Genomic DNA, 17,396 nt, shown 5'->3' with positions numbered 1-17,396 from the left:
AACATTTCCCATTTTCATTTACATTTTTCATTTTCATATACTAAAATAACTAAAACTGAAATAAAAAGTAATAAAACTAGTCAAGTCAAGTCAAGTGTATTTATATAGCGCTTTTCACAATACAGATTGCATCAAAGCAGCTTCACAGCATTAAACCAAAATAACACAACAAGGTTGTTTCTAGTGTAAATTTATTGATTGATAAAATTAAATTAAATATCCCCAAAATATCCCCAACTGAGCAAGCCAAAGGCAACAGTGGCAATTTTTCTTTTTAAAACTAAATAGACATTAAAAAAACAATGACTAATAAAATGGCAAAATCACACAACAAAGTTACTAAAACTTAAAACAAAATTAAAACAAAGTATAAAAACAAAAACGAAACAAAAATATTACTAAAAAACTATAGCATCTCAATACTAAAATGGGACTTTCGTGGGACATTGACTTTGTCAACCTTTTGCATCAAGCTTTTATATTTAAATGACAAAAAACCCTTTTAAAGCCATCACATCTTTTTATTAATTAGAAAATAAAAAGATTCTTTCATAGTGTGTGCATGTCATATTCTGGTTTGCAGTCCAGTTCTGAAGACCATCTTGAATATGGTCAGCAATGAACTTCATGTTCAGGGTGTCGTCTTCATCGCCATGTACTCGTTCTCTTATTTCTAAACTAATCATGAAGATTTGTTAATATCAACTAGCAGTTCTCTTATGAGCTGTGTTCACTGTTCAGGGCAAATGACAAACAATCTGTTAACATGATCTTTAAAAGACCTTTAATGTTACTAATGATGTGTTTATTGTTAATACAACCATCTACAAAAGGAAACGAGCTCCTCACCAGTGCACATCATCAATATTTATGCTGAACTGTGCTTTACACTCAGTCAAATAAATGAATAATTTGTGAGGGTTGTTATACTAAACATTATTCTCATCTCAGTGGAGCGAGCGAGCTGCGGCGTCCCTCAGGGCTGGATTCATGCCCAACAAACTGATTAGCATTGCATTCCCCATCCTGCCTGCAGTAATTATTCATTTCAAAGGGAAACAATTGATTTTCAGAACGTGCTCATATTAGAAACCTTCACATTTCTGTGTATTAAAAATTCCCTTGAAATCAAAAATCGAGATGTTTAGTCCATATCTGTTTGCTGGGAGGCCATATGCATATTAGTGTACTAAATTGACTTTTAAAGAGGCCATATTATGTCTTGATTTTGTTTTTGGTCAACTAGAATAGGTTTTCATGCTTGAATGTTCAAAAAGATTATTTTTACATATTTTTTTTATTGTTGTAGCTCTTCTTTTTCCAGTCTGTCAGTAAAGAACCTGATATACTTTTAGCGAAAAATGTGACATCATTTCGAACAAAATAAGGCCAAAACGAAGTTTGTTTTGTGTTGGTTTCGGAAGTTCGAAACAGCTTGCCAAAGCGGACTTTCCGGAAAAGTTCTCTCTGGGATGTATTTTCCCGAAAGCACCGTTATGGTCGCAAGTTCTGTCGTTATCAGCATAGTTCAACGAGTCGGTGTTTCCCGATACCATAGTTTCAACGAACATTCGCAAACAGCATCGCAAAGTTGTCAAGTCAAGTCAAGTATATTTGTATAGCGCTTTTCACAATACAGATTGTATCAAAGCAGCTTCACAGTATTAAATTAAAATAATACAACAAGGTTTGTTTCTAGTGGAATTTATTGATTGATAAAATCAAATTAAATATCCCCAAAATATCCCCAACTGAGCAAGCCAAAGGCAACAGTGGCAAGGAACCGAAAAACTCCATCAGGTGACCCAATGGAGAAAAAAAAACTTTGGGAGAACCCAGGCTCAGTCGGGGGCCAGTTCTCCTCTGGCGTTTATTAACTAGAGGCCGGATTGTAATTTGAACTGTAAGATTAAAAATATTATATGAATGCCTGGCTGAAGAGATGCGACTTTAATCTAGTTTTAAACTGGGAGAGCGAGTCTGAGCAACGAACACTATCAGGAAGACTATTCCAGAGTTTTGGAGCTAAATGTGAAAATGCTCTCCCTCCTTTGGTGGTTCTGGATATAGGTATGACCAAAAGCCTTGAATTTAGTGATCTTAAAGTGCGCGATGGATTATAGTGCGATAGAAGATCCGTTAAATAGACTGGAGCTAAGCCGTTTAGGGCTTTATAAGTCAGTAGCAATACCTTGTAATTAATACGGAACTTTATAGGTAACCAATGCAGTGATGTTAAAATCGGTGTTATATGATCATATTTTCTTGATCTAGTAAGAACTCTAGCGGCGGCATTTTGAACTAACTGTAGCTTGTTTATTGAGGATGCAGGACAACCAGCTAATAAAGCATTACAGTAATCTAGTCTCGAAGTCATGAATGCATGAACTAACTTTTCTGCATCAGAAACTGATAGCATGTTACGTAGCTTAGCAATGTTTCTAAGGTGGAAAAAGACTGTTCTTGTAACATATGAAATATGATTTTCAAAAGACAGGTTGCAATCGAGTATAACACCCAGGTCTTTTACTGTAGAGGATAAAGTAACAGGACATCCTACTATGTTAAAGTTGTAGTGTGAGAGGTTTTGTGGGCGGTTTTTTAAACCGATAAGTATTACCTCTGTTTTGTCTGGATTTAATAAAAGAAAATTACACATCATCCAATCTTTTATATCTTTAACACACTCTGTCAATTTGGATAATTTAGCGTTTTCATCTGGCCGTGATGAAATATATATTTGAGTGTCATCAGCATAACAATGGAAACTAATTCCATGTTTCCTTATAATATTTCCAAGTGCATCATATATACTGAGAATAACAGAGGGCCTAACACAGATCCCTGCGGCACTCCATAGTTTACTGAAGTTATGATCGATTTTTCTCCATTTAAATAGACAAAATGGTAGCGGTCAGATAAGTATGATCTGAACCAACTTAATGCTTGTCCTTGAACACCAGTATAATTTTGTAGTCGATCTAAGAGTATTGTGTGATCTATAGTATCGAACGCAGCACTTAGATCAAGTAAAACTAGTATTGAGATACAGCCTTGGTCAGAAGCTAAAAGTAAATCATTTGTGAAAAGTTGTGTGGTTGGACTTGGAACGACAGCTCTCGACCTGTGGTTAGAAGCTTAGTTTCTTGTTTGCATGATATGTTGACTTAATAAATCCTTATCTTGATCAAAATAAGCAAGTTCTATATCTTTTATTTTGAATATATACAAATGTCATTTACATCTTTTAGTTTGTCAAGAGATTTAAAGTGCCGTTTTTTGAAGAGTGTGCATGTGCGAAACAGTGCTCTAGTACAAAAGAACAAAGCCTACGATTGAGTCTGCAAATAAAGTAAAATATGGAGAAAAATTTGAATTTGTGCTCAGATGCCATGTCTTTTAGCCTGGTTAAAACCAGACCATTCTCAGTAGTAACTGAGTTATGGTCTGGCAAAGCTTCATTAATAACTCATTTCCAAAGGGGCGTCACCAACGGACGTCGCTCAAATGCCTCTGGGCGCAATTGGATAGACCTAAAACCAATCAGAGCGATCGTCATCGTGTAAAGCCCGCCTCAACGTTTCTGATTGGTGCCTCGATTTGGACGGATTAGAAATCGGCTTGAATGGGCTCTTTGTCAGACTTGCAGAGCAAATCTAAATTTGCCGGAAGTTTGTCTGGGTTTTCCCAGGCTACATGTCTATAATTTAAAGCAAAAAATCTAGCATTAATTCGATCTCAAACGGATTCTTTAAAAAAAGTTATTATTCTATCACCTGCGTGACATCATTAACCAACGTGGTTGAACGACAAATTTGCGACAATATGTTTTTCGGGAAACAGTCGTGACGAGCTAGTTGATTCCTACAATTATGCATTGTACTATGGTAGTGAACCAGCGAGTTACATCGTTGTACGGAAAACAACGTTTGAAAACAAACCTTTGAACTACCATTGGTCCATGGCGATGATGTAATAGGTAGGTGTGGCTCTCAGACTCCGCCTACTTTGATGTGGAAATCTTCTCTGCTTCATATCTTCTGTTCAGTTCATCGAGGTCAGACGTCCGCAAGTAAAAACATGAATACACTTCAGTCGCTTAAATGAAGATTGTAGAAGTTGTAATTTTGAAAGAGACACTGACACTGTTTTTTCATGTTTAATACTGTAAAGCTGCTTGCTTTAAAGCATCTATTGTATAGCATGTTGTATAAATAAACGTGACTGTACTTGAGTACTGAATTGCAGAGCTGGTGCAAACAGATACACATCGCTATTATTAGATGTTTACTTTCTTTTTGCATATTAATCTAAACGCCAGCAGGATGGGCAGCATCATGGAGGTTCGCTAACTGTTCACTTATTTTGAACTTCTTTTTACCCGTTCGAGTTTACGAGTATATCGGGGCCTTAACTCTCTTTAATTCCTGTCTCTATGAAGCCCTTCCTTCCTATAAGCGCATTGTGCTCTGATTGGTCAGCCGGACCAGTGTGTTGTGATTGGTTTCAGAAATGTCACGCCTCTAACCATAAGTTTCAAGTTCAACACACTAATAACGCAACTCAACCAGGAATTATTTAAATGAGGAATACTATGATGTGTTCGTTCACTGAAGAAAACTCAAGTCTACAATTGAGGCGTTTCAGGGAGTTCAGAAACAGTGCACACTGATATAGAGAATAACTCCATTTGGAGTGACTTTGCAGACCTTTTTATGCTCAAATAGCAACATTACACACTAAAGAAAGAGAATGTAAAAAAGTAAGAAAGCATAATAGATCCTCTTTATCAGAGTCTTTAACATGGGGTGTGTGAACTACAAAAGAGTCTGGCTCCTCATAATTCACCCTTATTTCTATTTATGGTCATTCCCACAGATTTCCAGTCTCTTTTTGATAACAACACAGGAGGACACTGACCCACAGTGTTCTTTCCATTATCACTCTGGATAATTGCCTTGGGCCTGTCTCTTTAAACTTAAATTTTTGCAAGCAAAACCCTGTGGAGTCGAGCGATCTTAAGGAGCTTCTTTCAGTTGGAGTGTAATGTTTGATGAAGCACATATTCATGGACCATTGTGCACGAGGTTCTGTTATAAACCACCTTTTATTTCGAACTATGCGCTGCTTCATTTGTTTTAATTAACTTGTTTACAATTTGTGTGGCAGAATTTCCTGCTGCTTGAATCTGAATGCAAAACAGCTGCTGCCATCATAATGTGATGACATGATAATATTTCTGTTGTTGAATTATGCATTAAAACCGTCTGCATTATGGTTATCAAAACCAATTTTGTGTGAAAATGTATGAACTCTTGGTGGTCTGAAAAAAAAAAACATTAGTTCACACTGGAATTGGAAAATCTGGAGGAGTACAAAGCCAGCATAGTGTGCTACAGGTAATTTATGAATAGAAAATTTGAATAGGCTAGTAGGCTACAGACAGTAGGCCTATAGGCTATTGCAGAAATAGTAAGAGATGAAGATTAGTATGGTATTTCGAAGAGCTTTTGAGTATGCTAAATAAACCATTTGAACTTATCCACCTTATTTTGCAACACATAAGCTATTTTCTGTGAATGTGTGTGAACTTCTGATTCATTAGCTGCTATAGCCTATATTCTTATGCTAAATAACCAGAAGAATAACAAATGCAGTAGCTTATGGTAAAATAATTTACAAACCAGTGTGTTTATGATTACGATTCGAATACCATAAATGAAATTCAAACAATAAATACCGTTTTGGCGCTCTTAAATGCCACGTGACAGATCGCTGTCGCGCACCACAGTCTATGACCACAGTTCAAGTGGGGCGTGAACCGGTCATTTCTTCTGCTTTGCTTAATAGTAGGCTAAATAAACATGAATGAACGTCAGTTGAAATATACAGTAGCCTACAACTTACCAAAATGAATCATGTCTCATATAATCGCCCAATCAGTGTTTCAACCGCAGAAAGACGTCAACAATACAGCTTGTAAACAAGTCATGTTACATTTACCTCAGGAAAGCCATTTAATGACCATAGCATGCTAGCCTATGTTTTTAGCTAAAAAAAAAATTAACTATAGAGAGGAATATTTTGCCTAATATATGCACTATATTAGGCTTCATATTTATTATATTTTTACTCATATCATTAAAATTATAATAATGTTGTTATTATTATAAAAAACACAATATATTAATTTGAGTTGTTAATTTTAACCTTTAAAAATAACACCAGCTGGCAGGACTCCATGTATGTTTTATTTGGGAGATTTCTTTTCCTTGAACATGCAACATGCAGCTACTGTAGCCTACCTGATATTTATCCAAACAAATCTAGGCTACATTGAATTAAGATAGAATCAAATCGCAAGCTTATGAATTGAAATTGTGAAATTTGTGTCAAGCACTAATAAAAACAGCTGTTTCGTTACTGTTTCGTCAGATGTTTTTACAATTACACTTAGACTTACACAAATACACTTAGGCCTATTGTAATGCAAGGTGTTTTTTGGGGGATAGTGGGGGGTTACAATTTGTTAGCATCTAGCTAAATTTATTAGCCTATCACTAGGTTCATACAATTAAAATCTCAATTAAAAGCCCTGATTTGATCATTCTTATTTTACACTCTAATATGATATGAATGTTTTGTGAAGGGAATAACTAAAGTCAGTTTTGTTGTCTCTCAGCAGTTGGTAATAGAAATGAGCCTGTGGTTGCAATTAAATCAGTTTTCAGTGTCTTTTAATGTTCAAAATGATATAAACACAAGGGAAAAATTACTGCGATTTCAGTCATGTCTTAGTTTCTGGCCAGATTTCCTCTTGTCTCTTCAGACTTTATAGAAGCGCATTATCATTATCAGTGCAATAGCTGCTTCTGGCAACATCTCTGTTTGTCTATTCCAGTCTAGACAGGATAAACGACAAACAAAGTAGACAGAAAAGCGTAATGGAAATAAATCTGATCATTTGTTGCCGCACAGAATAAACTGCCTGTACTTTGAGAGGGTTTGTAAAGGGCAGATGCTTAAACCCACTTGCGTCATGAACTTTTCTCTTTGATTCGAGTAGCTACTTTACTCAGCAGAAATTTACCAGAATGTTAATTAAAATGTGTGGATTAAGCTACAAAGTTGTATATTTAATCATTAAATAACAACAGAAAGTATCTTTACAGCGCCACCTGCTGGCCTCATTCATCACAACTTTAGTTTGAATGTAATTTGTGCTAGAAGGTACTGTGCTGATCAGCTGTCTCCAGTGTTTACGGATATCTTTAACACCTCACTGGAGATACACCATGTGCCAGCCTGCTTCAAGAACTCCACCATCAAGTCTTAATGACTACAAACCTGTCCCTCTGACATCTGGTAATGAAGTCCTTTAAGCGCCTCTTTCTGTCCCACTTCAAATCCATCACAGACCCTCTCCTGGACCCCCTGCAGTTTGCCTACAGGTCTGTAGATGACTCCGTTAACATGATCTTCCACTTCATCCTCCAGCACCTGGATTCACCTGGAACCTACGCCAGGATCCTGTTTGTGGATTTCAGCTCTGCTTTTAACACAATCATTCCGGCTCTGCTACTGATAGTGCCTGATTCTACTTGAAGGTGGTTCACAGACTTTCAGACTGACATGAGGCAGCACATGATACTAAAGATGCTAACCCTTCTCACCCTGGACAGAAACTCTCTGAGACACTCTCCTCTGGCAGGAGGCTGCGGTCCATCAAGACTAAAACCATAGTACTTAAACTTAAAACCACAAAAACAGATTCTTTCCATCCGTAATTGGCCTCATCAGCAATACTGTAAGGACCCATGTTCTCTTATCTGTCTCCATGGACAAACTCGGGTTATTTTATATCTATTATAGTAATGCACACAACTCATAAACATTAATGCACACATAAAGTGCACTTCCTGCATTAATGTACAGCTAATGTGTACATTTTTATTCTTCCTGTTTATGTTTACTTCATATTTATATAGTTTTTTCATTTCTTTATAGTTTCTTTATATTTATGCTTCTCTTTCATAACTTTGTTTTTGACCTTCCTATCTTACCTTACAGATGTCTATCTTATTAATATTATTTTATTCCTTGTTTTTTGTTAAACTAATTTTAAGCACCAGTACACCAAGACAAATTCCTTATACATGTAAACCCACGGTACTTGGTAATAAAGGTGATACTGATTCTGAAATTATGACTTAAAATGTCATAAATATGGCAGAAAAGTCATAATTTCTTTTTTCACAATTATGTCATAAAAAGTCATAATGCTTTGGTATGTCGTAATTTCTACTTTTGTGTAATCATAACTTTTATCTCATAATTAGAATGTCACAATTTTAACTTTATCTCAGTTTCAACTTATGATGTTATAACTTCGACTTTTATGTCATAATTTAGACTGTCATGGCAAAAAGTTAAAATTATGATAGTGTCATAATTGACTTTTTAAATCTCATAATTATGATTTAGTATATTATAATTATGACTGTCACAATTTCAACTTTATTGCATAACTTTGACTGTCTTAGTTCTGGCAAAAAGTCCAAATTAATCATAATTTTTACTTTTTAAATTAAGACAGCATGATTTTTTTTCTTCTTATGTGGCAGAAATTGCCTTCCATATGAATCAGATTTTCAAACTACAAATACCATAAACATCGGGGGACCACCATAAGGGGATGTGTCAAAAAATATGGGTAATATTTTTTGTATTACCCATAATATTTTAATAATTATAATAAATATTTTTATAATTATGTATTACCCAAATAATATTTTAATAATTAAAATATTACCCCAATCCATATATGTGGTTAAAGCCTTGGAAAGTACCAATGGCTGTTGTTTCTAACCTTAACCCCATTTGCATTATAAACCATGTTACAGTAATACTTCAAACTTGAATTGATAACTGAGAAAATGCTTGTAGTGTCATTACACATAATTGTGAAAAAAAATCAATTTTCATATTCAAAACTTGTTTTGTTACATTCTAAATGTTTTAGTGTTGAATCTTATCCAACATACATAAATTATGTTGTAGTGATTTTAAGGGAACTCTCTCAGTTTCAAACAGATTGGTTTTCTTCTCAAAAAATACCATCAGGCGTCTTCACAAAACCTTATTTGTTCTCAATTAAGAAAACAAATTCGCCAGCTGGACTGAGAACTAAATCAAAGGTTGAGTTGAAATGGCCGTTTGTTCAAAACGATACTCATATGATGTGACCCACCAAGAAAATGATCTGGAGTGGTTGAGATAACATCAAAGCCATTAGTTGCCCATTAAAGGGGTGGTTGAATATGATTTCACTTTTCTAACTTTATTTAGTGTGTAATGTTGCTGTTTGAGCATAAACAACATCTGCAAAGTTACAACGCTCAAAGTTCAAAGCAAAGGGAGATATTTGCTTTTAAAGAAATTGCTTTTTAAGGACTACAACAAACGGCTGGTAGGAACTACAGGACATTCCTCCCGGGTTAGTGACATCCCTAACCCTAAAATTTACATAAACCCCGCCCCTGGGAACGCAATTTATAGATTATCAAGACAGAATATGCTAATCAATGACTAGAAGATAACTACACATAAGCTACATAAATTCATCAACTAACCATTCAGAAATGTTTTCTATGTTGTCACTTCTTCTTGAGTCTCTCCATCTTTCTGACTTCGGTTTGAACATAAAAGGCTAAAGGTGTTTGGAATTTCCAGTGTGTGTCTGTGAGGTAAAAGGGCACAAGCTGTTGAAGCTCCGCCCCTTGTGCCAGGAGCAGCAGCTCATTTCCATTTAAAGGGACAGACACAAAAAACGGTAAAAAAATGACAACTTTAACATGCTATATAAAAATATCTGTGGGGTATTTTGAGCTAAAACTTCACATACACACTCTGGGGACATCAGAGACTTATTTTACGTCTTGTGAAAAGTGCATTATACCACCCCTTTAAGTTTGATGCAAACACTTATGTGATCCAGCAGACGGCAAACTATCAGACGACAGAAGGCATGTAGTATATTGTGTACAACAGGTTTTTCCAGCAAAGTTTTGTTTATCAAGTTGATAATTTAGACGCCTTATAAATTAGTGTATCAAATATGATGCAGTCTTTAGGGTTAAGACTTGCGATTAGATGTGTTTTCATATGTCCATGCACTAATTAAATGGTCGTCTTTGCACCATTATTAAAAATGCATATGCTAAACATCATGTACTTACTTTCCAAAGGGATCTATCTATATAGTGCCCTTGTCTTGAGGTCAACCACTGTTTAACTTGAAATGCATCATGTAGTGCCTGTCATATCTTAGCACTCTCATTCACATGCTTAGAATACCTCATCTGGTTTTAAAATTCAGTACATCTTCCTTTCTGAGCAAGCATTTATCAGTCTGACAATGTGAAGCAACTCACCCAATATGTTTGTGTACAAAATATATGAAAGTGTATGTAAAACAAAATGTTACCATTCACAGCACAGAGTAAAACCAAGAAAAGACACATACTTTCAAAATCTAGCTGCATTCTTCAAAATGTGCGTCTGGATGGCAAATAGCTCAGAGACCTGTTTTATGAGCTATGCAGACATTTTAATTGTGTAACTGAGAAACAGAATCACTCAGGAGACAGCCTGTCTTTGTTTTCTTTACAGCCCTGTTGTGTTGTCCACAGCATATATATATTTTTTAATATGGTCATTTTAAGACACTGCTGAGAAGGTGGACCCTCTTGCAAACAGACGGACATCGTAAAGGCCGTCATTACCTTTGTGTCGTTTCAGTAATTACAGTTTTTCTTGATTGCAAACACACTATAACTGATTCAAGTGCATGGCCCAATCTCCCAAACCATCCCAAAATCCTGTTTTCAATTTTCACATGTTCCAGTTTTCTGCAAAACTCTACTCAAAAATGTCCTGATTTTGCACAGGTTTAACCATTTTCTCATTCAGAAAACACAAGTACACAATATAGTTAACTCAAGTGTCACACTGTGAACTCAGATAGCACACATTTGATTTATCCATGTGTAAACATTAAGTAGCAAAACTGATGACACTATCAGAATCTTATAATATAAATATTGTGTTGTACACCCTAACTCGTAATTGTCAAACTGATTTGTATCCAAGTACTTCTTATATTTGGTATTTTTGCTGCACTGACAGACGACTGCCTGGGGAGGGAGAGAACATCTTGTCAGAAGACTAAGAAACGGCTTTAGTATGAAAAATATGGTCCTTACCATACCCAATGTTATTTTTACATATTTTTTTTACAATTGTAATTGACAGCCTGTTCTGTATTGCATTGCATACCAAGTTCATGTTAAATTCTTTGGTATTTAAAGTTTTCTTTCGATCCACTGCAAGATCTCTTTACAGAAGTGCAAGGAAAATAAACATTTATTAAAGCTTATTGTTGAATTTCACTGTATCTGCACCCCTCTATTCATGCTGTATAGCCTACTGTAATAGACATTGAGCTGTAAAATGATTCTTCCTGGTTGCCAAAGGGAGGTTTTTGTAACAGTATTTTGAACTGATCTCACTAGTGTTCTCTAGACAGTGGAATCGTCTGTGTATTTGTAGGTTTTGTGTGCCATATGAGGCCAATGTTTGATTCTGACAAAAGAGAATAGGCTATGCTTTTGACTAAAATATTTGAATTTGAAGTGGAAGTTTGAGGTTTGTAAAAAGCTCTTGTGGTTTTGTATGGAGATTATGATTAAAGTTGTGAGAAAATGGTGAATTGTTTCATTAATTGTGTGTTAGCAATCAAGATAAACTGCAAACGAATGAGTGTTATTATTGAAGAGACCGTCTTTAGTTACTTGCTGACACCTGTTGGACAGAAAAGTGAATTACATGAATAAGTTTCAGTGCTTTTTAGACAGTGCACATTTGTAAATAAATAACTTTGGGATATTCAATATTATGATGCCATGCAATTTATTTATGTCTAAATTATCATCTTTTATTATTATTATTGTTATTATTAGCCTATTAGGGTTATTGGATTTTTAAAAAAAATAATTTAAACGTACAAATGTAAGGACGGAATTTATTTTTATTTTAACTTTTTAAATTTTTTTGGGACTAATTTTTGCACTAAAAAAGGTGTCTTTTAAGATCTATTAATTACAATGATTTGTATCTGACATACAACCGCTACATGGAATGATTTGTTGGCCTACGAACTGCATTATCCAATTGACTGTGATTGGTCCGTTCTGACCAGCGCGGAGAAAGGTTACAGGACCACAAGAAAAATGGAACCGGGCCGGGCCAATTAGAGATGACTTCTGGGCCTCTAAGCTCCGCCCATTTAGGTCCCTGTTTTTCGCATAGGTTTTTCGTTTCTGTGGAAAAGGCTTTCTCCGTACGGCACTTGTGTTATCCTCCAGTCCAAAAGGGGGCAGTAATGCTCCGTAACAGTTCCGTATCATCATAGAGGTAGACAGCAGCGACAAAACAACAACAACAGCGTTTGGCAGCTGTGTAGTTATTGCCTAATGTGCGATATCAAATTAACATCAAACATCATAAACTCACTTTGATGTATTTGTCTACCCCCTCGTTGTGTCTTTTAATAGTTAATGGTGAGTGAGATGTTATGACAACCTGATTATAATATAAAAGGAAGTTGTTTACATGTGTTGACTTTCGGAGCTCGTAGTATGTTGTGATTGCAGCTTTAACGTGTTAAACCGCTGTCTCCTGTTCATCCAGGATGATCAGATCTAGACCATATTACTGCTGAAGATATCAGAAAAGCAGCGGTCAACTCTTCTCTCACATCATGGCCCAACAGAGAGGAGTCAACAGCCTTCAGTTCAACCAGGACCAGAGTGAGTCTGAAACACACTTCCTTTCAGAATCATTCTGCTATATAATAACTAATGCTGCTAGACTATCTCTCTATCTATGTTGAGTACATTTAATAAATTTATTCATTAACATATAAGTAGTGATTGACAATTTTTAGATTTTATGACCATTTTGATTGGCCAATATAATACCAACATATTTTATGATAGCAAATATGTAACCTACATTTTTTTAATCAAATCAACAAATGTTTACACAATGTTTACTCCTAGTTCACATTTTTGAAAACAGAAAAAAGTGCATTAATTATTGACGAGGTAGATTTTGAAACCAACTAAAGGGGAAATAGGCTTAAAGCCAATAATCTAAAAAATAGCAACATATCAGCCAAAATACTATTAATGATATACTAATGATCTGTACTTTATTCATGTTCTGATTTCCATGTTATTTAGGTTGTTTCTGCTGTGCCATGGAAACAGGTGTCCGCATTTATAATGTGGAACCTTTAATGGAAAAGGGCCATTTAGGTAAAATATTATTATTATTATTTTTTTATATATATATATTTTTAAACAAAACCTATGTGTAGAGTTATCTAAAGTTAGTTCACCCAAAAATAAAAATTCTGTCATTAATTACTCACCTTCATGTCGTTCCAAACCCGTACGACGTCGTTCATCTTCAGAACACAAATGAAGATCTTTTTGATGAAATCTGAGAGCTTTCTGTCCCTCCATTGACAGCTACACAGCTTCCACTTTGATCCTTGAAAAAGTTCATAAAGAGATGTGAATAAAAGCTTAAATTGAATCTGTTCATCATATAAAGTGATCGAGTCTCTTCAGAAAATTTTGAACTAAACCGCTCAATTCATATGGATTAGTTTTACGATCTCTTTATGAATTGAAGCGTCAAAGTGGTAGTTGCGTAGCTGTCAACGGAGGGACAGAAATTGCTCAGATTTCATCAAAAAGATCTTCATTTGTGTTCTGAATCTGAACATGAATGAAAGTCTCACGGGTTTTGAACACGAGGGTGAGTAATTAATGACAGAATTTTCATTTTTGGGTGAGCTATCCCTTTAACTGTCTGTGATTTGATTGTATGTAGATCACGAGCAGGTGGGCAGCATTGCCTTGTGTTCAATGCTTCATCGATCAAACCTCTTGGCTGTAGTGGGAGGCGGCGTCAACCCCAAATTCTCTGAAATATCAGGTACACTGAGCACTTTAATTCTTGGACTTCCCTCTTAGATGGTTTTTGAAGCTGGAATAAACCATTTTCCTCAACATTATCCAATGTTTCATCACATCTTTGGCAGTATTAATATGGGATGATGCTCAGGAAGTGCGAGACCCTAAGGACAAATTAGTTCTCGAGTTCACGTTCACCAAACCGGTCCTCGCTGTGCGCATGAGACATGACAAGTAAGATACACGGCCATCAAGACAATAGTGCTTCATATTTCATGCTTCAGATGTTGTTTGTGTTAATAACATCATATTTCCTGTCCTTGTATGTGAAGAATCATCATTGTCCTGAAAAACAGGATCTACGTTTACAGTTTCCCCGAAAACCCTATCAAGCTTTTTGAGTTTGACACTCGAGATAACCCAAAAGGTATTGAGAGCACTGCTTGTGAGAGGCTTTACTTGTTTTTGTATTATTTTTAATCACTGTATTTTGGGGTTTGTAGGTTTGTGTGACCTTTGTCCTAGTTTGGAAAAGCAGTTGCTGGTTTTCCCTGGACACAAATGTGGCAGTCTGCAATTAGTGGTAAGATTTATGTGAAACTTATATAATATCATATTACAGTGGTAAATACTATATATATTATAAATATTATACATTATTACAGTTGAAATTCAAATGTTGCATACTAAAGGGATAGTGATGAAAATGAACAATAATGTCTTTCTTCAGATAAACACAAACAAAGATTTTTAGGAAAATAATCAATCTCTACGAGTCCATATAATGCAAGTGAATTTGTTTGAGTTTATCTGAAGAAAGTAAGTCATGTACATTTGGATGGCTTGAGGGTTTCATTTTTGGGTCAACTATCCCTTTAAAACTTTGTAATTTATTAACACATTAATAGTGTTATTACCATTATTTAACTTTGTTTATGACTCTTTGACAGGAACTTTCCAACACAAAACCTGGCACCTCTTCTGCCCCTTTCACCATCAACGCCCACCAAAGTGAAATCGCCTGCCTGGCGCTGAACCAGCTGGGCAGTGTGGTTGCGTCGGCCTCCAGAAAGGGCACGCTGATCCGTCTGTTCGACACTACAACACGAGACAAGCTAGTGGAACTACGAAGAGGAACTGACCCTGCTACACTCTACTGGTAAAGTGTTTGAGCTTCTTCGTTAACTAGCTCTGCTCGCTCTGTACAGTCTCTCGACTTCCTGGGACGCTTTCTAAACAGTATTGAAGGAGTTCACATATATGCTGCTTTTCCTTCACTGTCAGATCAAACTATCTATTTAAAGAAATTAATATAATCAATTTATATTTATCTTAGCTAATTCAATTCAAAATAAGTATACCAACTCTTTACTAATAGTATAAATGTATTAATAATTAGTGATTGACTGATATATCTAGACAGCAGAGTGGCCAATATTTCAGATCAAAAGGAAACATAATTGGGTTGTGTTTAACTTCATTATTGTATATCATATGAATATATGTGTATTGCTGTTTTTTTTGTAAAAGAAAAACAACTCCAATTCTGCTTATAATTTAATTTAATTTAATTATATTTTTTTTATAATATTTATTGATTATATATATATATATATATATTGATTATATTTATTATACATCTAAATAATATATTTATTATTGAATTCTGTTGTTTTCCAGTATTAATTTCAGACATGACTACATTTTATTTAATTTATTTTAGTAATTATTTGACTAATTTAGTTTATATTAAAATGATAATTAATTATTGAATTCTGTTGTTTTCCAGTATTAATTTCAGACACGACAAATTTTTATTTGATAATTTTATTTATTTGATAAATTTATTTTATATTAAAATAATACTAAATTATTTAATTCTGTTGTTTTCCAGTCTTAATTTTTCAGCCAAGACAAAAAATTTTTTTTATATATATTAATTTAGTTTATATTAAAATAATTATTTATTGAATTCTGTTGTTTTCCAGTATTAATTTAAGCCATGACAAAATTGTATTAATTTTGTTTATTAATTATTTGATTAATTTAGTTTATATTAAAATGAGAATTAATTATTGAATTCTGTTGTTTTCCAGTATTAATTTCAGCCACGACTCATCCTTTCTGTGTGCGTCAAGCGACAAGGGAACTGTGCACATATTTGCTCTGAAAGACACCAAACTGAACCGTCGCTCTGCGTAAGATTTTCACAAACATTCCTAGTTGAACATGTTACTAATAAACACTCCATTCATTTCATTACAGGCTATTTGACATTCGCAGTGTTTTTTTTTAGAAATATCCTAGTAGTTAGAGAGTCACTGGCATTTCTGGCTGGCTTCTTGTCTTCTGTAGTTTGGCACGTGTAGGAAAGGTGGGTCCGGTCATCGGACAGTACGTGGACAGTCAGTGGTCTCTGGCTAACTTCACGGTGCCGGCTGAGTGCGCTTGCATCTGTGCCTTTGGGAAGAACACCTCCAAAAACGTCAACTCTGTTATTGGTATGTGTTGTTTTTTTGTTTTTTTTTCAAGACCTTTGATTGAAACATTATTGATCTGTCAGTTTTTCTTATCACATGTATCTCTCTTTTAAAGCCATATGTGTTGATGGGACATTCCACAAGTACGTCTTCACCCCTGATGGAAACTGCAACCGCGAGGCTTTTGACGTGTATCTGGACATTTGTGATGATGATGATTTCTAAGGCTGGAGATTGAGCATTTAATGTAAAATAGTAGTCACTTTAACAGTGAACTCTGCTGGTTGCTTGTTCTTCCTGTTCTTGTTTCTGTGAGTTTGTCTTACTGCAATGTATAATCAAATGTATATAAAATCAGTCTGTGTGAATAAATGTCTTGTAAACTTTGATCTAATCGTTATCACTCCACATGCAGACGTTTCAAAGTCTGTGATCATTTGGTAGTCCTTCAGAAGTACCCAACCTTTGAACACTTTTTAATGATTTCTCATCATTCTTTGTCTTCTTGGTTTGCTGTTACTCTTGAGGAATAAGATCACTTACACTTTAAGGAACTTTACTCATGAGATCAATACATCCTTTTGGGACTGAATTTTTAGAAGTGGATTTTGGGCTGTGCTGTTGTTATTTAATAGATGGAACTTCTAAAATGATAGATCATAGGTTTTATCAATGATCAATTCAACTTTTCATTTTATTATGCACTAGATGACTAGTTTTCAGTGCATATATTACAAAAGTTTGGGGTCGGTAAGATTGTTTAATGTTTTGGAAAAAAGTCTCTTATGCTCAACAAGGCTGCATATATTTGATAAAAAATACAGTACAATCAGTAATATTTTGAAATATTACAATTTAAAATTACTTTTTT

General features: G+C 34.9%; 1 protein-coding gene across 4 annotated transcripts in view; it reads left to right on the top strand.

Annotated features, from left to right (window-relative positions):
- wdr45 (WD repeat domain 45) overlaps positions 1-16,914 on the top strand; it is a 73,765-nt gene extending 56,851 nt beyond the window's left edge. For 3 of the 4 annotated variants that reach the window (XM_084104900.1, XM_084104899.1, XM_084104901.1), the window contains 10 exons: positions 12,751-12,869; positions 13,305-13,379; positions 13,963-14,067; positions 14,174-14,279; positions 14,378-14,472; positions 14,549-14,628; positions 14,996-15,204; positions 16,142-16,243; positions 16,401-16,546; positions 16,641-16,914. In XM_084104900.1, coding sequence (XP_083961026.1) covers positions 12,821-12,869; positions 13,305-13,379; positions 13,963-14,067; positions 14,174-14,279; positions 14,378-14,472; positions 14,549-14,628; positions 14,996-15,204; positions 16,142-16,243; positions 16,401-16,546; positions 16,641-16,750 — 1,077 coding nt within the window. In that variant the 5' untranslated portion in view covers positions 12,751-12,820 and the 3' untranslated portion in view covers positions 16,751-16,914. Of the gene's footprint in view, positions 1-12,423; positions 12,621-12,750; positions 12,870-13,304; positions 13,380-13,962; positions 14,068-14,173; positions 14,280-14,377; positions 14,473-14,548; positions 14,629-14,995; positions 15,205-16,141; positions 16,244-16,400; positions 16,547-16,640 lie in introns of those variants that run through there. The other variant, XM_084104898.1, reaches the window with a different exon arrangement.
- Positions 16,915-17,396: the final 482 nt, after the last annotated feature.

This window comes from Abramis brama (genome assembly GCF_963993115.1).
Source record: "Abramis brama genome assembly, chromosome: 25".
In the NCBI taxonomy this organism is placed as follows: Eukaryota; Metazoa; Chordata; class Actinopteri; order Cypriniformes; family Leuciscidae; genus Abramis; species Abramis brama.
The sequence above is the reverse complement of the archived record's forward strand: the minus strand, read 5'-3'. Positions and strand labels throughout refer to the sequence as shown.